This window comes from Photinus pyralis, unplaced genomic scaffold (genome assembly GCF_008802855.1).
Source record: "Photinus pyralis isolate 1611_PpyrPB1 unplaced genomic scaffold, Ppyr1.3 Ppyr1.4_LG5, whole genome shotgun sequence".
NCBI lineage: Eukaryota > Metazoa > Arthropoda > Insecta > Coleoptera > Lampyridae > Photinus > Photinus pyralis.
The window spans coordinates 36,959,382-36,983,816 of NW_022170596.1; the positions used below are offsets into that span (position 1 = coordinate 36,959,382).

The 24,435-nt window shown below is 38.3% G+C and overlaps 1 protein-coding gene across 2 annotated transcripts; it reads right to left on the reverse strand.

Moving 5' to 3' along the window:
- Window positions 1-181: 181 nt before the first annotated feature.
- On the reverse strand, window positions 182-24,040 carry LOC116171920. 2 transcript variants are annotated; one of them, XM_031488957.1, is made up of 9 exons: window positions 23,123-24,040; window positions 20,178-20,420; window positions 19,670-20,056; window positions 19,467-19,613; window positions 13,676-15,222; window positions 6,202-6,668; window positions 4,550-6,157; window positions 4,371-4,499; window positions 182-878 (listed from the first exon to the last, which is right to left on the reverse strand). In XM_031488957.1, the coding sequence occupies exons 1-9, from the start codon at window positions 23,315-23,317 to the stop codon at window positions 535-537; spliced, it is 5,067 nt and encodes a 1,688-aa protein (XP_031344817.1). In that variant the 5' UTR covers window positions 23,318-24,040; the 3' UTR covers window positions 182-534. The 2 variants fall into 2 exon arrangements, with proteins under 2 accessions (XP_031344817.1, XP_031344816.1); XM_031488956.1 differs by having other exon boundaries at window positions 6,202-6,671.
- Window positions 24,041-24,435: the final 395 nt, after the last annotated feature.

Genomic DNA, 24,435 nt, shown 5'->3' on the forward strand with positions numbered 1-24,435 from the left:
AGCGATCTGGAGTGGAGGAAGTGCATCAGGACTGCAGAGAACTGATGATGTGTACATTCTTGCTAGTTGCAGTACAGCATGGAATTTATGAAGGGAGACCAAACTGTCATACCAATCCATGTTTACAACTGAAACAGATCACTACTAGCTGTTAAACTATGTCCCAAAGATATAATACAAGTTAAACATTGCTCTTTGTTTTTATTCACTTGTTAACCACTTTCGCTTATAAGGAGTGGATAGTCACAATAACAATAATAGATCACCATCATAAGTGAAGCCAATGAGTTTATAAATAAACGTAGCAAAGTACAACATACTGAAATGTAAATCTATATTAATTCCCTGTTTTCATAAAGCAACCTTAAAACTATAAATGTAAATCTTGTATACAAATTCAAGAAACAATCACAGTTAGGTTTTAAATTTTAATACATAATAAAAAAAAACAAAAGTTAAATAACGAAATAGCAGAAAAAAGTAATCCAATCAGTCTGGAACTTAATATATCACTAGATATGTACAATTAACGTATTAAGATAAAATTCTCAACTGTCCAGTGTTGGTCGCGTAAATCAGACCCTGACCGGAGAACGGTAGCCATCGAATACAGTTCAGGCTCATGTACGTCGTGTCGCGATTTTGTTGCAATTCGCGAAGCAGAGACAGCCGGCTACTGTACGGCGCGTCCTTGTGGTTTAAGAAGAAGATTCGGGCCATCGTCCACTTCTCGTTCGGCACTATTGAGACACGGCGAGAGGCGAGTCCGACCACTAAGTGGCGGCTTAAAGGCGAAAGCGAAACGGAGACGGCGTTCTGTTCAAAGCTTGTTACAAACAAGCACTGACCCAGTGTTTCCCAGTGAAGACTGTATACACCTGCATAAAATAATAAAGTAAAGCGACCTAAATCAGAAATGTACAATTCCTGACATATTATTTGATTAAACCCTGGTGAAACATAAATTTGTTGCGCAGTCTGCCTATGCGCACACATGATGTTTAAAATATGCGATATGTTTGCCTTTACCAGAAGGTTAAAATTTCAAAAAAATATCTCTATAAATAAGAAAAATGACATTGCGCAGTCTGCGCATGCGCACGTTAATCGTCAAGATTTTTCTTGGTGGAGGTGCCAGAGCTATAAGACACCGAATGCAAAAACAACAAACTAAATATCTTGAGAACCCAGAACAAGAGAGGGATAATAAAAAAAATAAATAAATCAGGGAAACTGGGAAGGATCAACTTTTGTCATTGATGGTGGTGAAACGAATGATCTTGAACTCGGCGCATTGCGCAGAATCCAAGGTCAAAGTAGGCCCGAATAGGTGTTGCTTACCTACTTACCCGGAAGACCTGCCCACCAAGAACGTCAAATGGTAAGCGCCTCTGGCAAAGCAAAAAACACACTACTTCTGATGACCATCTTTACCGAGTCAATGGTCGTGACCATGACTTAAGAGCTTCCTCCCCAATGACAAAAAAAAGGCACGTCTTATTAGTTTGCTTACGGAGACGCTTGAAGGTGAAGGTTTCTCAGTGAAGCAAGCTAATGAAGACGCGGACCACCTGATTGTTGCCACGACACTTGAGGTATCACAGGAGGACGAGAAAGTTGTGGTGGTTTGTGAGGATATGGACCTGCTCATCATGGTCAATGCCCTAGCCCAGGGGTCGGCAACCTATTGAAACCGAAGAGCCAAAAGTCACAATTTACAAAATTACTAAACATTTTCGAAGCAATGTTAACTATTTGGTTATATACAGGGTGCTGCAACAGTGCGTCGGTCTTTCCTAGCTCATACCTAAAATAGTTTGTGCAAATGTCAACTATAGATGATTGTGGATCAACAGAAATTATTTTTGAATGTACAGGGCGTTCCAATTTTACGGTGTCTTTAAATAACTGATTTTTTAAATAGAACATCCTGCATATTTTTACTTGTTTCAATGTCATTTGTCTAAAGTACCATAACTATTCTTTTTCAAATCCAACTATCACTATTTTGTTTCGCTATTCGATTGTCTTTTATGTTCTCTTTAATTTGTATAAGGGATGTACTGTGCTTTAAACCCAATAGTTTTTAGGTTATTCAGTATTTTTCACAAAAGTACCTACCCATTAATTAATTACATTTTTATACATCGGAGTAGACTGTGATAATAAAAACAAAAGAATACCAGAAAGTAAACAAGTGTCACAAAAAAAGTGAATTTCGAAAAAATGAAGTAATTTTTTTAATAAATGCGAAAAGCCCCAACTTGCCGACCCCTGCACTAGCCACATTATGGATTCTACAGGCCACATTCTATAAGAACATTTTTTTCCGGGTCGATCTGAGACAATTTTTTTTTCGGGCCTCAAAAAAAAGTGCAGTCGATTTTTGGTAAAAAATTTCTCGTGAAAAGACTTTTTCTTATTAATTTTGGTGCATAGAATCCAAAACAATTCGTACTTTTTCGATCAGACTTCTCAATCAAAAGTTATAGACTAGAAACCAATTTCGAAAGAAAATTCAAAGCGCTGTAACTTTTGAACTAGTAGCCCAATCTTGGAACTGTTTGAAATTATGGATTCTACAGGCCACATTCTATAAGAATTTTTTTTTCCGGGTCGATCTGAGACAATTTTTTTTTCGGGCCTCAAAAAAAGGCAGTGTATAACCTTCCTTTTTACCAAAAATCGACTACACCAAAATTTCTCGGGAAAACACTTTTTCTTATTAATTTTGGTGCGTAGAATCCAAACAATTCGTACTTTTTCGATCAGACTTCTCAATCAAAAGTTATAGACTAGAAACCAATTTCGAAAGAAAATTCAAAGGGCTGTAACTTTTGAACTAATAGCCCAATCTTGGAACTGTTTGAAATTATGGATTCTACAGGCCACATTCTATAGGAAAATTTTTTTTTCCGGGTCGATCTGAGACAATTTTTCTTTCGGGCCTCAAAAAAAGGCAGTGTACACTTCCAGTTCATTTCATACAGACCATACAATCCAGTGCTGGAGGGGGGGGGGGGGCAAGTTAGACTTTTGCAATTTCGAAATTGTGAAATTTGACATGAATTACGTACTGAACACTCTGTATAAACTTTTTTTATACTTTCCAAAAATTTCGAATGTATCAAATGTAGGCCACACTTTGCGTAGATTTAAAAAATGGATTTAGAGTATGCCATTTAAAATACTTCGGATAAAAGCGAAGGTCTTATAAAATTGAAAATATTTTAGATGAAAATTTCCCAGAGAGTAATCGACTCAGCTCGCCTTGTTGTACCTACTGTACCCCCCCCCCCACCTTTTAGCAAACATATTTTTCAAAACCTGTATGGGAAACGACGCCATCAAAAGTATTTGCTTCAGACAACTTCAAACTGGCAGACGACATCAGAAGGTCAGTCATATTTCTCCACGCCATAAGTGGATGTGACACCACTTCGGCACTAATCAGGCAGGGCAAGAAGAACGTGGTCAAACTGTTGGTCAAAAAAAAAGAAATTAAACCTTTCTTCTAGCATGACACTCAAGCTGAAGCTATTGTCGAAACCGACCTACTATTTTTGACAACCCTCTATGGAGGTAAGACAGGAGACAAATTGCGATTTGACCTGTTTTCCAAAGCACTTGTGAAATCCAATTTCAATCTGGCATCCCTACCGCCAACAACCGAAGCAGTCCGCCAACGTTGATTGAGAACTTACCTACAAGTAGAAATGTGGTTAGGACACCAGATGGATTTGGTTTGCGGATTGCAGACTTCAATGTTCGGTCTTGACCCATCCTACATCTTAAGAGAGTCATAGTTACTCCTCCCCGATCGAGAGATCACGGGGACGATCAAAGGTGTGTGCAATTGACAAACCAGTTGTTGACCAAGACCTGGAGTGCATAAATAACAGACTTTGGGGAGCTGAACGGCCCAACGAAATTAAACGTAGACGTCTGTAAAATTTGTATACCTACTTATGTTCCCCTTTATTTGTAACTATACACTTTATTATTTTGAAATATAATCATTTCACGAGTCATTTACAAGATATAACCGTAAAACTGCAATAATACCCTTTTTGTAGGTACATTGTTACCCCTCCCCCTCCCACCACTTACGCACAATTACGACGGAGGGGGGGGGGCTTAGGATATTCGCAACGAGTGAAGCCATTAGAACAATAATTATTCTAACGACCTAAGTACACCAAACTGATAAGTTAAGGTAAATGTTCCAATTTCTTTTGGCTAATTATGTATAGGGGTGCCACAAGGCTTTATTTTAGGTCCACTCCTGTTTTAATTTAGCAGTTTCCACACTCAATATGTCAAGAACTGTACATGAGCGTATAAAAGCAATTAGTCATGCCAAAACCTACCTAATCTGTTTGTTACATTTAAATATCCACCCGACGGTAAAAGTGTAACTAATATCGTTCCATCCGCCGAAATGTCTACACTGGCATCATTGTGAATTTTACATTCACCGACGACGATATTCCGCATAGCTGTAACACAACAACAAATTAACACCAACTCACCAAACGCCCCACATTACCGTTAGTGATATCGGGAATTTTACCAGACGAAATGTCCCACGCCTGTATTCGATGGTTGGGTGTAACCGTTAGGACCATATCGCCTTCGTACGACTGTTCGCGTTGCGGATCGTCGATGTCCGTGTCGAACGGGTTCACGCCGGAATAAAGCGGATGCAGAAACCTGGGGCGAAACAGGCCGCCCGTAGGATTCGAACGCAACTCCGAGAGTCGATACCGCGTGTGCGATATTCGCGAGTGCCACGCGGAGTTCGACTCGGAAATTGGCACGTCGTTAATTTGCACGGTGGGGATGGTCAGTCGATTTTGTGCGGACGAGTCGTTATTTAACAGATTTACGTTACTGGTCCGGTACAGTGTCTGCCTGCGTTCGTTGCTCGGCAAATTGTTGTTGTACCAGTCGCGATCGTTGTCGTCGTCGCTCACCGAGCCATCCTCGTACAGGAAAACGGCACTTCGAGGCCTATCCAAGAGGTCGGCGTTGTACTGAGTGGAGCCGGCCGTACTGTTAGTGTTCGTGGTTGTTTGGCTTGTGTTGTAGCGTGAGACCAGGGCGTTAATTGTCTGGTACCATTCGCGCATTGGCATATCGGAAGGTGTCACTTCGACGTTCGGTCTGAGTTGATTCGGAGAATGCGAAATTCTTCGGCTTCTATTAATGTTATGTAGAGTATTGCTGATCTGCCCAATTAACTCGCGTCGACTGTTGTTTCCCGTCGAGAAGATCGCATTTCGTCTCGCATTGTAGGTCTGACCGAGGGCGCGCGAGGCAAACCGCGCGGTTATCCTCATTAAACGTAGACTGCGCGTTAAACTGTGAGATTCTCCGCTAAGTCGCCCTTGCAACATGCGGCTACACATTTGATCGATCCTTGCAGACAGACTTTCACGTTCCGGATCCAAATTCATACCGGTCGGTGGCGGGATGGAGTCGACAATGTGAAGTAAAAGAATATCGCACAATAAAAACGTTAAATCGATCGCGTTCTTAATTTGTGAACGAATATTTTGCGAAATATGATTGTTACTATTCTCTTCGATGAACTGCAACATGGTGGTCAAATGGGAGGTTAATGTAATTCTAGCTAAGCTTCGTGAGGCACCGTCTACGGTTACGCTACTGCCTTCGACCGTACCAGACTCGGTATGACACCCGCAAGGTTGTCCAGAGAGTCGATTTAATCTAGTACGACATACACTGAGCAGTCTCACGGTATCGTTCTCTCGCGCTTCGATACCGGGTATAACCGGCTGACTATCCGAAGGTCGACCGAGACTTCGAATGTATTCGGTTAGTAAAAATTCCAATTTTCTAATAATAAACGCGAAATATTCGCAGTTGACGCGCGATTCCTCTTGGAATCCGCCGTCGTACATTTCCGATCCTAACCTCGACGCGTTGGATCTGGCTGAGAAGGCGCGCAGATACACGCGCCGCCTCATTGTACGTTCGCGCGGAGAATAACGACGTGGTAGAAAATTGACTACTGCGAATCTACGGTTTTGTCGCTGAATGTGGAGAAGGCGCGACGGGGGAAACGATTTTCTTGCGGTGATACGTTGACGCGGTAGCGGCGGAGTCGCACCCTCTGCCGAAGTACTCGGTTCTAGACAAGAATGATTATTACCTAGTCGACGTTGAACATTATACCTTCAGTTGTTGTGGGTCGATTAGCGTCCACGCTTGGCGAGACCGTATTGTCGTCCTCGACCGAGGAGTTCCCCGGGCTCGAATCGCTAATGCGAGTACCGGCCATCATTTGTCTAACGCTCGAAACGCCGGTACTTCGCCCGTCATTCCCGCTGAGATTATTTATATGACGTCTCACTTCCGTGTACATCTGCCTAATCGTTTGTATTTGCGCGACTTCCAGCATGGCACGATCGATACGCTCTATACTTTCGACTTGCACCCGTAAAAGACGAGCTTGTCGCTGAATGTGAGATATAGTGAGATGAAGCGAAGTCATTAGGGGTGTAAGGTTATCTGACGAAGATGGCAGTGTTCTGGGGCTTTCCGGATTGCGAGGGTAGGTATGGTCGGAAGCTATTGCACTTCGATTTGTGAACAGTTCTTCGTGGTGAGGGGCGCCGTTTAAAGAATCACCAGTCTCCAATCTACTGAGAAACAAATTCCTAAATTTCATACTAACTCATCCAATCTGACTTAAGGACGGCATACTATTCATGAGAACCAATAGAGGTCGCCACTGACAAATTGCATTGTAAAATTATATCAAACTTTGAGAATGACTCCTAGGCTTATACAATCATTTTTTAGCTTGGTTTTTGAAAATATAAATTCTACATACATTACTCTAGAGCGACTGTATAAAAGTTTTACTAAAAAGACAGTAATTACTACAATATTGCTAAAATAAGAGGGCACATTTTATATTTTATTTTAAGCAATTGTTGAATTTTAAAGTACAGTCGCTGTAAAACTGCTCCTCCTCTTTCAATATTGAAAGTTTTGTCATTTAAAACCCAATATTGCGGCCAGGAGTCATTCTCAAAGATTTCATTTTTAAAAAGTTACATCAATCACAATGGCGGCAAGCAGCAGTAGTGCAGCTATTTATTTCTAGATGTCGCTAAGGTACAACCTGGCGCGCGTCTGTAAAAAAATATTATAAAGGAACTGCTGCATCCGATTATGATGTCATTGAGTACAATGAATTGTTGTTTGTCTAAAGACGAGTACATAAACGCGACCTATGCCAACATTCCTTTCTCGTTTACTAAGATAAAATGACATTTGTGATTTGAATGTGTGTGGGCGACCCTCCGGAAAAGAAGACAGGTAGTTAAAACCGTTTGGAAATTTTACACGATTGTGTAACGCTGCCCTTATCCTATGTCTATCCTACGACGTGCATTTCCTAAAAATCACAGGGGTGCAAAAATGCATTTATTATCTTCGTTGGCGCAGAGACCAGATCTACTGTCCAAATTCTCCGGGTATGCTCAGGGGTAGACATCACAGGGGCGGGGGTGAATTTTCAGTAAAAAAATATTAATTGCCCCGAGTAACGATTTTTTCGGCACGGTTAATTTTTTACTTCACTGCACCCTCGTAGCGCCGCCCCTGGGCATCCTCTGTCAATTTCGAGGGCAGAGATAACCCCCAAGTAGGATTTCTCCAGCTTTTCATATAAGGGGCGATCAAAAAAGGATTGACAATCGAGTCGCCGATTTTCTGGGTAACCAAAAATTCCAAAGGTTGCTCGACAACAACTCTTTTCTGATCGCATAGTATGAAGTATTAGTGAAAATAATGATTACAAATTGTAGGTATGACAAAATAAACAAAAACAAACAGTTTTTTGTAAATAAAGCAAATTCCCCTATGTATCCTTTTAAATTCACATCAAAGAATTATAAGCATATTAACAAATGAACGTCAAAAATTTTATTTGCGATTTCGACTGCAGAGCGAGAGCAGAAGGGCTAGGTATTTGAACAAAAAAACAGGCCTTGAATTTGTTGAATTATAACAGGTAATAGTGCATAATTGGTTTTTGCGTGTACCTTTAAGAGTCTTCTGTACCCACTGTATCCAATGTAAATTTCCATAAGAGCGCCCGCCATAAAAACTCTATTTGTTTTTACAAAAACAATTTTTTTAAGAACTATTTTATAAATTTAGACCTTTATCTACAAAATGTTCGGACTATTTTTTTTTAAAAGTTTATAGCAACTTAATACAGATTGTTTAAAGATTAGATGTTTCGCACCGATTATTGCGCTAATCTGTTTTATTTTTTTACTCTCGATCAAGACGATTTATGGAAAAAGTAAACCGACAGATTTTTAGATAAGTTACTTCTAAACATGACCCCAAAAAATGAAATCATAATTTTTGTAAATAAAGTCTGTATCTTGGTGGGCGTTAAATCAACAATTTGAGTGTAACAAGTGGCGCCGCTGCACAGCGTCGGTGGGAACTAACTAAGGACCAAGACAGGAGTTGACAAAGCAAGAATATCACCTTATCTCTTGCAGCTATAATCATCTATACACTATAATGTAAAAAAGTTGCGCTTAGGTAAAGAAGACTCTTAAATGTAATTTAATCTATGTCAACCAGCTGTTTTTTATCTCGTTAAAATAAGCAAAGGAATGTGCACAAGGTCAAGGAAGCCAACATGTAAAAGTAATTAAATTTAGAGTATACACAAACCAATTGAGTAAGTAGATAGTACCACCTACTCGACACGATGTGGCAGCACAATTTATTTACTACAAAGATAATACTTCACTATCTTTCGATTTTAAAACATGCTGCGACCTCTGATATTTAATAGCTGAATTATGGTTGCCTCATTTCATAACTGGTTCAATTTTTTAATTCGTATGCCGTCCTTAATAAAATGGAAAATTGATACATGTTTTATTGTTGGGCGAGAAGAGCAATACCTTTGAACGGTCAGAAGAAGGATAGTCATTTTGGAATCAAAAATTTTTGTCTTTGTATTTCATTATTTGTTGTTAGGGTTGCATTGTATCTTGTACATTTCATAGGACTATCCTGTGTTGAAAAATTAATGCTACTTGATACATAAGTGTTTTTTAAATAGTAATATAACGTACTTACTTCTTGTTATATTTGTCATAAATACTAGTACCGCAAATGTAAATATACTACAGATGGATCATGCCTTGTTAAATTTAGGCAACTGTGGTTTGGAGGTAAGCATCTGGTGTGTTAAATCCAAACTAAATTAGTACTACTCCTGTGTCCGCAAGAAACCCCTGTAGAATGATTAATTTGCACGTGGTTTACAACTTAAATGAGAAAGAATGGGACGATAAATAGATCAATTTATCAATGCGTCTTTTTTAAATTTCCTCTAATAGTCAGTCGTGTCCAGGAATGTGAGTTATATGGCTTAGTTTACATCCGTTTTAGTAGGGATCTAGTATTACATTTCTTAGCTCATCATGTGATAAACCAACTTAAGAAATGCTGAATGTGCAGTTTTGAAATGACAACAGCCGTTTAGAATGAGTAAAAATCCACTAACCAATAGAAAATGTAGATATCGCCATTTGTGAGCTTTGAAAATTAACAGATTAAATCTCTAGAGATCGGTTAAAAAGAGAATTTCGATTTTTTTTGATACGCTTAATTTAGAATTGATGCAAAAAAATTCAAGATGCCTACTTTTGAGGAACATTTACCAACTTTGATAGATTTTTTCATTTTCTTTCCAACGAGGTATCATAGCATAAGATTGAAAATAAGATACCAGTTATATCAACAGTTTTTATATTTTAATCAAGTAGTCTGTGATGAATTAAAAAAAAACAAAACAAAATCTATTCGAGGCAACTAACCGATGAAAATAATTACATCAGATGTTTAAAATATCAGGGGCGCACTCATGGAAAGGGGGTTTGGGCTTTACAATTCCTCCAAAATTTTATATAAGTAGGCCTACACAAATTTTGACTTTTATGACATCACTTATTGACTATCTTATTATCCATACTTACATAGGTACCTACAAAATGATGGTATAACTACAAACTATCCTCTCGCAAAAGCCTTTAGCTGCTCACCATTATTTACAAATTCTCCAATAAACTTGCTTAAAGGATTTTCTAGATAACGTATGTTTCACAGAAAGGGTTGGTTTATGGTACCTATCAACAAGCTGGCTGCCCAGGTTTACAATTCACGAATAGTGCACATTGTACATTCAAGAATAAAGTATATGGAAAGTAGCTACAACCGTTGAGTGATCATTATTCAATGCTACAACCATAATAATAACATACACAACTGCGCGAAGGCGTTCTAAAGGCGTGTTATAGCATCAATGTAAACTGTTTTGAAGTGTGTTTCACTAATACTGGTCATTATTAAAATTTTAAACATCTGATGTAATTATTTTCATTGTTTTGTTGCCTCGAATAGATTTTGTTTTGTTTTTTTTTAATTCATCACAGTCTACTTGATTAAGATATAAAAACCGTTGATATACCTGGTATCTTATTTTCAATCTTATGTTATGATAGCTCGTTGAAAATAGAATTAAAAAATCTATCAAGTACTCTAAAAATCCAATATGGCACCTATTTAACTTTAGGAAGTAAAAGTAGCCATCTTGAATTTTTTTTTATATGAATTCTAAATTAAGCGTATGAAAAACAATAACTTTTGTATAAAGCTTTTTTTATATCTCTTATGCTTTCGATGATATAAGATTATAAGACATTCACGGAAATGACCAATTTTTGTGTTTTTTTTTAAATTTACGTCGAACCTATGTGACTTTTTGAATTTCCACAAAGAAATTTTAAATAAGCATCTAAAACTGCAAAACATTGTCCATTTAACCAATTCTCTATCTTTAATAATAAGAAAGTTACCCATGCAATCCCACGCGATTTGGGACACACTGTATATTTACTAGCAGCGAATAGGGAGCAGCTATTAAGTAGCCAAATGTACTTATCCTTAAGGAAAAACTGCGTCCCGAAATTATAACAAAAAATATTTTTAACAATAAACTTGGTTCAATCGGTCTCATTGTGGGAGACTTCATCTTTTTTGTAAAGTCGGGATAGCCGACGGCAAATAACAATTGAATTAATTTCTGCATAGAAATTACAGTTTGGGTTCAGTTTCAAAACTTGGTAAATTAAAGGAAAGTTTCAATCCCTTTTTGAGTAACAGCCCATTACACTACATCAGTGCGTCCATAAATTAACGCAAAAATGTATTATATGATCTCTTCCATGACCTAGTGTTCAATTTTACCACCCACACCAAATCCGAATCAAACAAAATCTCAGTCTCAGTCAGTCTGTACTTTTGTATCCGGCTAAACGCCTGAACCAATTGACATTTTTGATCTTACCTTACTTGATTTTATAAGGCCTTTGACATTAATACAGTATATGGGTTGTCATGAATAGGATACACTATAGTCGTGAGTATGTGAATCTCAAGGGTTAACCTATAGTCGTGCAAACACCATTCGGATCTGAAAAAGAACCGCCGAGTAGTAGCTGTGATGCAAACAACTGATTTGGAATGTTTTAAATCAGGGAGCAGCCCCTACCTTCGTCACAGCGCGGAGGCAGGAGGTCATTGATCTGACGCTGGGCCCCTTTTCAATAGCTCAGATGATCACGGATTGGAGAGTGTCTGCCGAGCCGTCGCTTTCGTGACCACAGCTCTTCCAACTAAACCCGGCAACCCACTGCGGGGCCTTCAGGTTTTGAATTCGCCGATCCACTGACTGGGACTGCTACAAGGCGAAATTGTCAGAGCGTTTGGATGAACCACTTTTGCTCTGTGGGAAAGTAGGGCAGGTGGAAGAGGCGGACGCATTAGTTTAGTGACGCCATAACAGCGTCATAATAATAATACTCTTTATTTCCATGGACACATGATTGTAGTGCATAGGATGCGTCAAAAAAATATGAGAACAGCTGTAAATTTATGTGAAATACTGTAGGCTACACAAAATATTTTCAGAACTTCTGTCATACTTTTTAATAAATTACCTTTAAGTATATGAAAATTATCAATCTTAAGCCTGAGGAAAATTCTTAAATGTATATTAATTAAACATGCCTCTTATAGCATACCAGAATTTGAAAATTTGGATTTCAAAAATATGGTATAAGTGTGACTTCTGCAAATGTATATTTTTTGTTACAAGTGTGCAGTAATAAATATTATTATTATTATTAAACATTATTATCAAAAGGTGAAGGTTTTTGGAAGAGCTAAAAGATGACAGAAAAATATACAGGGTGTTCCATTTAAAAAAACTGAGATTTTTAAAATGAAATTTTGGACCTACCAAAAAAACACCCTGTAAGCTATTTTTTTAATGTTGCATAGTAGATGTATTTAAACAAAAACAAATCGAATTATCTTTAAAACTACTAGCTTTTTGGATATTAACCATATAATAAAAAAGACGTACAATTACACGTAGAATTGAAAAATGCATTCAAATACAGGGGGTTCTATTTACTATTTACTTTGTGGGCGCACCCTGTATAATTCCAAATATTTTTAAAATGTGGAGAATATTCAACCATATCATAATACAAAAGCACTCTATCGAAAAATCTTATCTTCAAAGCATTAAGTTACTCTGCTCAATCGTTAACTCACCCTGTACTGTATGGTCTAAGCTTTTGACACGTTAAACCGCTTGCAGGGTTGTCACCACAAGTTATAGGCTTCTTCTATGATTTTGAGTTTCCTCGCGGATTGAGCTGTGGCGCTCCTCTGGGGTCCATACTTGGACCACTTTTATTTAATAGTTATACATTTAATTTAAAATTTGCTGTATTGTCTTGCAAATTCCACAGTTATGCAGACAATATGAAAGTGTACCTATCGTTTGCGCCCGATGAGGCTTTGCAGGCAGTGCTGTTGTAAGTACCATAAAAATGTACTGAAGTATTAAGTACCAGTGCCAATATTTCAAATTTTAAGTACACCGAACTTAAATATAATAAAATGAAGTACAGACTATTCAGTACTCACGGTACTTAAATTAAGGATTGAAGTACCATACCATAAAAATGTAAGTTGTTTCAGTTACTAAATGTCAATCATTGTAAAATTGAATATCAATTATTCTAATAAAAATAAATTTAGTGTTTAGCTGAAGTAAATACTTTATTTCACAATTAAAACTAATACAACAAATTAAGTAGGTACCAGTATTTTTCGATACTTAAACTATTTTTTTACTTAAGTAACTATTTTAAGTAGTTTTGAATATTCAGTACTAGTTTTAAATAAGTACTAAGTACCAGTATTAATCTAAGACATAAGTACTTAAACATTCAAGTATAAGTATCAGAAAATTTGTGGTACTTAAAAGTACTTTTGGTATTCAGTACAACAGCACTGTTTGCAAGCCATTGCTGCAATAAAGTACGATTTATCAACCATATACAGGGTGGTTTTGTTATGTTTCTAAAAGCACCCATCCCATGATCCATCTGTATTATATAGCACTGTCGTACCGTGTAATTGTCAGTGCTTAATACTTACCTCAAACGGTTAGTGTATGAACTAATACACCATACTCAATACTGGGTACTCCATTTGTTTACACGTAAGTACATTTAAGGTTACCTACCTAGTTCTATCCGCCAATGTACTTTGATTCTGATCGCGAACATAAAAGTTGGGATCGTTGAACAAAAAACGGGGATGCTCGGCGTCGCCTCCTCCACCGGGCGCGCCCTGCGCCCTCATCTCCGTCGCCTCCGTGCTCTGCGGCAACAGATCCATGGTGTTCCGTAAATTCCTCAAGATGGAATCCGACTGGTGCATAATACTCTCGAGCCGCTCCGAGAACGTACTGAGCATGTCCGAGGTCTCGCCGGGCCGATTGCTCGCGCGTATATTGCGAACGTTATTCAGGCTCGACTCGAGATCCTGCACGATGTTCGAGTACATGTTGCCGATGCCGATGTTCTCGGGATTGATGGACGGGAACTCGGGCGGCGGATCGAACGGGTGAAAGTCGTTCACGTTCGGCGACTGCTCCGAAATTTCGCCCTCCGAATTGACACGCTCGGCGTAGTTGATGACCTCGTCCGGTGCGAAGTTGCTGTTCCGTCCGCTGTTCCGCGTGATCGAGTCGAGGTGATTTCGCGTGCTGAGCGAGAGCAGACGATTTTGACGTTGGCGTAACGTGGGTTGCGAGCTGCTGCTGCGTGGCGGTAGAAATGCGGAGAGAACGTGCGAGAAAAATCGGCGGCGCGGTCCGCTAGATGGCGTGTAAACGGTCGAGTTTGTCGTGCGAGTGTCAGTGTTCATTAGGGATCGGGCGCAAGGTTGCGAATGAGTGGGCGGTGGGTCGGTGCGCGCCTCCTCCTGATCGTTGCGTGGGTTATCCAAAGGCGGGGGAGGCGTATCGACTTGCGTTTGACGTTCGATATTTCCCCCACATCGGTTGCACACATGCTCCCGGGAGGTCTGTGACGTGTTGCCATTGTTTGCTACAAAGTTACTTAAACAAAACGGTCTATCGTTGCTCGATTCTGTACGGGTAGAGCTCGGAGTGTTGGAACTTGTGCTCGTCATTGGTTGGGTATCCCCACTGGGAGAAGGTAGACTTTCGGATGCTGTACTTGCCGGTGTACTATTCGAGCGAGTAGGAAACAATCGCTTTTTTACAAGCTCAACATTGTCATCTGAGCTGCTATCGGATGACGTGTCAAGAATCGGTCGCCTGTTTTGTTTCGAAGTCTTCTTTATAAAACCGGGATACAAACGTTTCAATGGAATTCGCGATTGTTCCATGGGTTTCGGTGGGGCTTGTGACGAGGTTGACGGAATCGCGGTCTCTGATTGGGCACTTGTGCTTGGTTCTGTTTCCGTTGTGGTGTCAGTTTTGGTGCGACAGTCTGCGCCCTTTTCAGAGGCAGTGTGCTTTGGGGAGCACTTGATTTTCATTTGAAAGGAACTTTCCGGTTTGGGAGAACTACTCGTGTCTGTTACCGAATTAGTGCTGGTTTGTACGCCTAAAGTGCTTCTTAAGACTAGACGGCATCGAGATGGTAAGGCATCGCTGGGTGAGGATTCTTGTTGGGATTGTGTCGAAGTTTGCACGTTTGAATGTGATGTACTAGGAAGATTGCTTTGTTCCATTTCCATGGGATCAGTTCCCCTATCAATCTAGAACAGTAAAGAAAACAAAGTAAAATGGTAGCTTTGCTCAAAGCCAGTGGTGGGATTTGGCCGGTTTGGTTATAAGCAAGTTTTAAATACTCCTTATCTAAACTGTCATTTTTTTATACATAATCAATTCCTGTCACATTACCCCATTTAAAATCTACACACCTTTGAATGCTAAACAAAATTTTAATCCAACCAAAGGAATGGTATCACTGAAACTAAATGCCCAACCAATGAAGCAAAATAACAAAAATTCTTTGTTTGGATTCAATAATTTTAAATACAATACAAAATATGTTTCATGCAAATAATGTTCACGGGTCGATTCCTTTAGGAATATCAAAATTTTTTTTGGAACAAAATTCCGGCAAATTCACAAACCAACGACTACTTTATACAAATAAAAAAAATTGAAATAACTGATATTTACGTGGGTAATATTATCTTCTGCAACCGGAAAATGTAGCTTCCTTTAGAAAGGTGGAAACAGATCACTTCGATGGTACATGAATCTGATTTCAATTACCGCTTCCTAAAGACGCGATTGAAAAATAGCAACAACGTTCTTGTTTAGAATGTTTTCACCCCAAATAAAACGGGTAACGCTTTATCGCTACTTGATAAATTTTCACAAACCAAAGGTCTCGCGGAATTAGCTGCGAAATAATGCGAAAATACAATCTAATTTTCGCACATCAATAATACGTGATAACTCTTTGAAAGTCTAACCTCGTCTGCCGAACCCCCCCTTACAATCCGATCTAACGAGCGTTTTATCTCGAACATGCGCACGTTGTTATCGCTTCTATTTCCAGGCATACTTTAGTTCACGTTCGCAAAGAAGCGGTATATGTGTAAATTTGAACAAAATTCAAATTTTTTGAAACCGTAAAGCGGCCACCTGTTCCACATGCCCCACGGCGCTGCCGATTCGCGAGTCTTAACTTACCAGATTTAGCACCAAAAAAACCATGATAAAAGAAAAACGTTTTGATACCATCCCTGACATTGAGATGGCCGTCACGAAAAAGCAGCTGAACTCCCTTTCAATAATGTTTCCAGTCAAGGATAAGCGCATCTTTAGGACATGTAACCTTATTATTTTGTTTGTAATAAAGATATTCATTGTATTTTGTGATCAGACCTCGTACCAACCAGAGATTTATCCACAGTATCGCCTCTTTACCTCTCTCCTTGAGGGAGAACTGTTATCTGTTAACAGGATTCCAGATCCCCTATGGAGGACTCTTACTCTGGCGGTCTTATCCTTCAGATAACGCCCTGAGAAATGATGGGCTGCCTCCAGACACCTGACCTCAATAAGAGGAAATAACCTGAGACATCACACTATCAGATTGAGGTCATGGTGGAAGTTCTGTGCCGAAAGAAAGTTTTGGACATTGACTTCAACGAGTATTGGAATTTTAAATCACACTGAATATACAGGGAGATTCATGTAGTTGAAATAGAAGCTTGAAATTTGGTTCAGAGCCATGATCGATCATCGCGAATTGAAATAAGATAATTTCAAGATGGCGCCGCTTTCGTAAATGCCGGGAGATAGCGCCATCTTGTTTTTTGAAGTAGAAACATACGTCAATTTTTCTTTAAAAATTTGGAGATGCATTCATTCAAAAATTCATATCTCTTAAACTGTTCAAGATAATTAAGGGCTCTTTTTTACAGTGGAATCTTCAAAGTCCAAGGAATTTTTTAAGTCATCTCTGAAAGTTCTACGCAGTTCAAAAAATGCCAATCACTTAAGAACTACCGGATGTATACAGAATGTGACCCTAAAATTGAAATCTACGTTCATTTCTGGCATGAGAAATAGTAGTAATTTGATACACGGAAATTTTTGACATTCTGCCATTGCTAATTTTGCAAAATCGCAGCAGATCTGAAAACTTTTTAGCGATCACTCGAAAAATTTCTTACAACTTTAAGAATTCAATTATGAAAAATAGTACTCCCTCATCTTGAACGGTTTAAGATATGAATTTTTGAATGGACCTTTGCATCTTCAAATTTTCAGAGAAAAATTGACGTATGTCAAAAACTTGTAACCAAGCACCCGTTTTTCGCCTTGAAGTTACCAGTTTTATGGGCGTTTGCACAGACAAATTTAAACTGAGCTAGCTTAAATTTGTCTCTGCAAACGGCCATTCGTGATCACAGTGTAGATGAACACTCGGTATCTAGAAGCGTTTTAAGTGTCGTACCAAACGTATTTGTGTTGGTTCTAGGAGTTGACAATAGAAACTAAAGGTAACTGATTGAATTTCTAGGGTTGTGTTTCAGTCGCCGTTACCGTAAAAAAAAAGCTGTAATTAATCCGCCGTTTGCAACCGTTCCCGTCAAAATATTTCGATTATGTTTGGTGCGTCCGAAAGCTCTTATCATTTAGAAGACGAGGGGCATTAATATTTTAGAATTTCAGCCCCGTTAAGTCATTATTATCAGGTTTTAGTTTCCTATTGCATTAAGACTGCTTGATAAGAGACCTGAACCGAGTCTCATTATTTGTTGTTCGCATTGGCGAAGAATTTAAACAAGATAAAAGTAGACCGTTTAAATTCTTAAGTTTCATTAAATAGCTGCATAAACAACTAATTGTAAATTATTCATTCATAAATTCAATTAGATAAGCTTACATAAACTCACTATAGTATGCTTATTGTACGTTAATTTTAATACTTCATATTTATAATCAATGAATGGCGCTTCCTGTTTATATCATTATCTTTTAATTAGATAAATAGGTACATAGTTTGTCATTGGTATTTGTTATTGTAATTCCAATGGATATATTACTGTTAATATAATTATAGATTGCATACAATGACAAAGAGTATAACCAATTTTTATGCAAGAGGCGGTCATAAACCCTTAAAGATGTATTTTAACAGGAAATCTTGGATCTTGAACTTTAAAGCAGTATACAGGGTGGACCATTAGTGCGAGGGTGGAAGATTGTAGGTTTATTAACCCACATTTATAAAATTCACTGCGGGGGCATGTTGAAGGACTCTTAGGCTACAATCTAATAATATTTTCAACGAAATTGCAATTGTTATACAGGGTGATTTATATCAAAGTCGCATTTTTTAAATAGAACCCTCTGTATATTATTCGATTCCTTGGTCAATTCTAGTGTGACTTTATGTTCTAGACCTAGATCTGAAATATCAACGTTTAAATTTAATTCAAATTTTCAGTAAAAAGGAATCAACTCGTAGTCAGAGAAATTTCCGCTATAATTGTTAAATGACTATGAAACAATGTAATAATTACAATTCAAAAATAAAAAGATTAGTTTTAAATCTGGTTGTAACGGCCTTTTGAGCTCAGAAAGACGCTTTTCTGCCTTATCTGTAACAGACAACAACATAAACAAACAAACGAGAGGAATAGCGAATAGTGCGGCAAATAAATAGTGCGGTAGCAAAGTCTAACGTCTGACACTTGGGTATTCGTATACTAAAACCGCAATTAATACTTAATAAGAATCAATAATTCATGTTAACTAAGCAAAAGCAAAATCTTGACTTGACAACGAATCGTCAGTACAAATCGAATGTATAAAAGCAATAAACGTGACGTTAACTTGATCTGACACAAGATGGCGGTGGAATTTTCCAAGGAAACTTCCTTGTGCAATATTGAAAATTCCGAAATTCTGTGGTTTCTGGTTGTACTTGGTAACAAAATCACACTGGTCACATTTTAAATCCTTGGCAAGGTCCATGTCTTGACAAATGTTAGATGCTAAAAGGTGCTTTAAGACTGGATTTATGTTTGGTGATGAAGTGTTTTATAATTAGATTTTTCATTTGTTGCATAGTCACACTAGATCCACTTTTGGTAGTCTCGTGTGTAGGAATGCAGCTAAAGAACTCATTTTAGATATCATGTGCCATATACAAAGCCACACTAAAATTGACTAAGGAGTCAAAATATTCACTAATATACAGGGGGTTCTCTGACTTAAATCACCCTATATAACAATTGCAATTCCATTGACAATATTTTTATATTCTAGCCCAAGAATCCTTCAACATATCCCCACAGTGAATTTTATAAATTCTACCACCCATGCATAATGGCCCACCCTGTATATTGAAGGGAAGATTCACATTTTTTTCATTTTAATTTAAAATTAACTACCCTAGATGTCACTGCAATCAGCAATGTGAGTTATTAGCATGCATATAATTTGTTGTTAACAGAAAAGAGCTACTAACCGTCATGGCTGGTCGATAAACTTGTAGATAACGATGTACCAATAATTCGTATTCCCTCACTAAATTACGATAGCACGCCATAATTCGCCTCTCGCGCTCCGGCACGGTCGACAGTGGAACTCGATCGGTCGAAGTCGAGGCAGTGATCTAAACATATGCAAAAGAACAAAGTGCTTACGGCACGTAAAAAAACACGCACACACCTGAGTAGTGGTACTCGCCACGTAGCTTCCCAGAGAACGTGGCACAGATCTCCGCCGCGATTGGTTAACCGACCGGTCCGGAGGCGGCACGCAGGGACGCGTACGTTCCGATCGAGCTTGCGAGGTGACCACACGCGATCTGTCCCATCTGTACTGCGGAGTATTTGCAATTCCCGTAATGAGCTTAAGACCTAACCGATCGAATGCGACGTAACGAACTTTCTCCTTCGTATTGCACGTGGCCGTGTGAGTAAACGGTTCGCGTTTGCTCCAATCCCAGAAGTACAATTCGTTATAGGTGGCGATAACTAAAATTCGATCACTCGGGTGAAATGCTATTGAGGCTATCACGGTTTGACTGTTAGCCGTCCATACCTCGCTGCCGCCCTGTACAGTATAATTAGTGAATTAAATCTTCGGTCGAAGTCTCCGCCACAATAACAAAAAATGAGCAACAAATCAGCACCTTTTTTCCTGTTAGCGGGGGACATCTTTTGTAGATACTTACACTCAGGTCCCAGACTCGCACCTGACCGCCCAAACACCCAGAAGCGAGCAACTCATTGCAGGTAGGGTGAAAGGCGATGCACCAAGGTGTCCGTGGATGACCGACTAGCGTTCTGATGTTCTTACCGCTTCTGAGATCCGTGACGTAGATGTTATGATTGCCATGAGTAGATGCTACCTTACTGCCATCGGGACTGAACACCATAAGGAATGTCGATCTAGGAGTGCCCGGCATCTCGCAGTACTAGAAAATCGGTTACATACAACTCTCGCATTTAAAAAGGTTACAGTAGTACACCCAAGAGAAAACATGGCACAAAAATTGTTGTGTATAGATGGCACTGTCGCTAATTTATTAGAAGAGTAAACCACAATAAATGATCTTACTTTATTATTTTCAACTCGCAATTATAAGTTGTTTTATTAGCTATTCTCCTCAGTACAGTAGAGAATTCAGCTGATTGGCCGCTATGGGGCGTTTCTCGAATTTAGTCGATTTCTTTAATGCCACAATTTTGGCATTAGAGCATTTTTATGCAGAATCCATCGAAATACATAGGTTTTATACAAGGTGTTTGGTTTTTTTAATACAACGTTTTATTATTATTATTATTATAACTGCATTTTTTCCTACAGCTCACCCTATCCTTTTCTTTTATTGTTACCATTTATCTAAGTATATTTAGATCAGTACTAATTATGTAGTTACGTTTGTTATGTAATTTACAATACTCCAATATGGTCCATATGAAAAAATGTAATTTAGAGTCGTATAAAAAACCAAACACCTTGTATATAAATTGTGTATCGCTATGGATTCTACATAAAAAAGTGCTCTACGAAATCATGCTGTAAAGAAAACCAGAAAATTCCGAACACTTCAGAAGATATGCCAGAAAAACCGACATTTTCCGATTTTGTTTTTATTTTTTTAAATGTTATTTGAACAAATACAAAAAAATAAAAACACCATTTGGTTTTGTCTATCTGTCTGTTCCTCGTCTAACTCGAAAACAAAAAGAGACAGTGATGTCAAACCTTCATCAATCCATTGCTACCAGTTCAAGCATATTAGCCAGATTAAAAGTCGTGTTTCCGAACGCCAGCTAAGTATCAACAAATTCTGCTACTGAACATCGTAGGAGATTCTTTGGCCCACAGGAAAAGTATGTAGTATATTGATCAGCACTTTTGATTATGAAGACAACGATGTATGACACACAATCAAAAAACAAAAATTGGAAAGTGTTGGTTTCAACAGAATGGTGCACCCACGCACAACCCCCTAATTGTAGTAGTAAGTAGTTTGGAGGCGTGTCCAACCCGTCAGTACAGCTTAAATATTGGAGTCTTTTTTTCAGAGATTGTTTTGTTTAAATTTTCAAAAGCTTTTCGGTTTTTATTATTAATGATCCTCCAAATACCAAATTTTGGCGAAATCAAAAGTTGCTTGGCACTTCTGTTTATAGAGGTGGCCTATGTCAAGATTGGAACTTTGGAAACTACCGAATTTGACCCAGAGTCTGCGAAAAGTGGATGAAATCGATTGGTGAACAACAAATTTGAACCACCCTGTGGTAACAAAACACAAATCACGGCTCAAATTGAATAGCACTTATTTTTTTAAAAATTAATTCATTATCCCTCTCTTGTTCTGGGCCCTCAACAGGCTCGCGCCCAATTACAGAGTGACCCGCATAATGCTTTTTAGAGGTTTGACATCACTGTCTCTTTTCATTCTCGAGTTAGATAAGGAACAGACAGACGGACAAAACCATCACATAAGGGGAATTTACTTCTTTCTCGAAACATTCCCCTAAAAAATGTTTCGGTAAGCTTTAATAACGCAATTACTTGCGTTTTGTCCATCCGCCCGCCCGTCCGCGTTTTTGAACGGCTTTTAGGGGAATTATCCCAGAGTCCTACAATTCTTTGCAATATGTCGCCTGTACCTTGACGGTGTGCCAGTCATCAAATTTTGTTGTCTAAAGGGGGGATCCTGAGATACTAGCGTCAAATGATACTGATAAATGTTTCATAATGCACGTGCTGAACTATGTAGATATATGGGATGATGCCAAATTTTCCCCGAAAAACTGTAATGTATTTCTATATATTAAAGAGTAATTAGTGTGGTGTGTACATAGGTGTACAACCTAAAAATAAGTATTACAGTTTGCAAAACAAGAGATCTCCCTCAGTTACGAGTCTGTGATTAATTTCAAGAGCAAATTTCCATTTTCTCAAATCCAAGATTCAGTTTTTTTCCAAAGTTGGGTGACTAGAGGGTAGTAGAGGTCTTATAAATAAGGTAAAGTGTATGTTTGTATTAAATACAGATAATGTTCTTCGAGGATTTTGATAAGGATAAGAGAAGAGAGCATAACCGTTCATGCTGGAGATGGTAACCCAATGACAGAAAACAATGAACTGCGTCTTGTATTCAATTGTCTTCAATATTTATTTAACGTGATCTGGAAACATAGTTCTGCTTATATTTTAGAATTTTAGATCATTAAAGGATCGTTCAAACATATTTCCAAGGATCATTTGTGAACTAAAAGATCAAATCTAAAAAAAATACAGTTGAAGAAAGACTTACTCCTAGAGAGAAATTTGTTAAAACAATTGAGCATTATGTTATTAGAATTAAAAGATGGAAGGAACACAAAAGCAAACATAGCTCGATGTAATTAGGCTATCGAAGATCATGATTCAATGAGATGATTCAGCTACACCTGCCAAAAATGATAATCATTTTACAATGAAAAAATTCACACGTTAATATTGCTGATTTCTTGCATCAGGTACCTGTACTGTAGCTCTAAATGAGCAAATTCCCGGACTGAAACATATTACACTCCAATAAAAAGTACGACACAATCTACATCGAGTGGCACTACTGTAACCATTTAAATACCATGATGCAACGCTTCGTACACTCACCAGTTCTCGGTACTCCTTCCTAACGAGCTCATCTTCTGCGAAAGCTTCGAGGTCTACGCGTGAGTGCTTCTTATCGTTAATCTTGTTACTTTCCAGGGCTCTTAAAAAGTTTAAGCCGACTCTAGGCAGGACGTCACAAACCAGCCTCGGGTGCTTCAGTTGATTTATAACGGCGTCGTCGTCGTCCGGATTCATTTTAACATTACGGGAACGCGTGCTCCAATTTATAAATAACTTCAAGGGGTGGCGATTTGTTTAAATCAACATATTGCTTTGGTGATATTAACAGGGTTGGGCGGCGCACAATAACCGTTAAGGGTACAATTCATTTTTCTTGATTTGGTATTAATTTTCTTTACTTTATTCACACATTATAACGACACGAATTGCATGGTAATGGTGTAATTGCGTAAAATGGTTGTATTATTGTAAACACATTCATTGACGTAACACCGTACACCTAGGGTGAACTTGACAAATGACAGGATTTTTCCTAAACTTCAATTGCCAACCGTAAAGAGAAAAGTTACCAAATCGCGACAACTTAAGAAATACGAGGGCTGATCTGTTAATAATGCGCATCCATCATTTTTACAATAACTAAGGCCCAAGGCTTTGAAAGCTCTAAACGAACTTGAAATTCCTAGGTTCGGGATTTCGTCTTTTAAGCCCTTTACTATATGGACTTGAAGTTTTGAATTTTGCGAAAGGGCTTTAATTCATATGCAAAGGAATTGAATTCTTTTTTTGGTCTAAGGCTTCAATCCCTAGCTTGTGATTTGAGATGAATTGGGACTTTTTGAAAGACCTAAGCCTTAGAAGAGCTTAAAATATTCCAAAATTTCAAGCTTTTTCTATAATAAGGCTTTTGATTTCGTCTTTTAAGCTCTTTCATATGGACTTAAAGTTTTGGATATGTAAATAAAATGAATTCATTTTTATCATCCGTACGTTAGTAAGGGAGGTATTGTGGCATTGTGGCAAGAAGTACTTTTTTTTACCGAAATACACGTGGAATCCGATTCAAACAAAATCTCCATGATGACGGTCGGTCTGTCTATCTGGATTCTCCCATTTCCGGTTAAACGGCTGAACCGATTGGAACCAAATTTGGTACACATATTCCTAGACATAAAAGGAAGAGCTGAAAAAGCTTTTGGTTTTGGTTTGAGTTGTTGAAAGCCCTACTTAAAAGAGCTTGAAATTCCAAAATTTCACGCTCTTTCTATAGATACGGCTTTTGATTTGATCTTTTAAGTCTGTAACGGACCCATGTAGCCCGCCAAACCGCTTTCGAAACAGCACCATCTGAC

What these genes read in the sequence shown, in the direction of transcription:
- LOC116171920 (XM_031488956.1), bottom strand. Translation starts at nt 23,317, where the DNA reads ATGAATCCGGACGACGACGACGCCGTTATAAATCAACTGAAGCACCCG. An exon ending in TGCGAGTCTGGGACCTGAGT is followed by an intron (nt 20,057 to 20,177) that starts GTAAGTATCTAC and finishes TATACTGTACAG; the next exon opens with GGCGGCAGCGAGGTATGGAC. An exon ending in AATTCCCGATATCACTAACG is followed by an intron (nt 4,500 to 4,549) that starts GTAATGTGGGGC and finishes GTTGTGTTACAG; the next exon opens with CTATGCGGAATATCGTCGTC.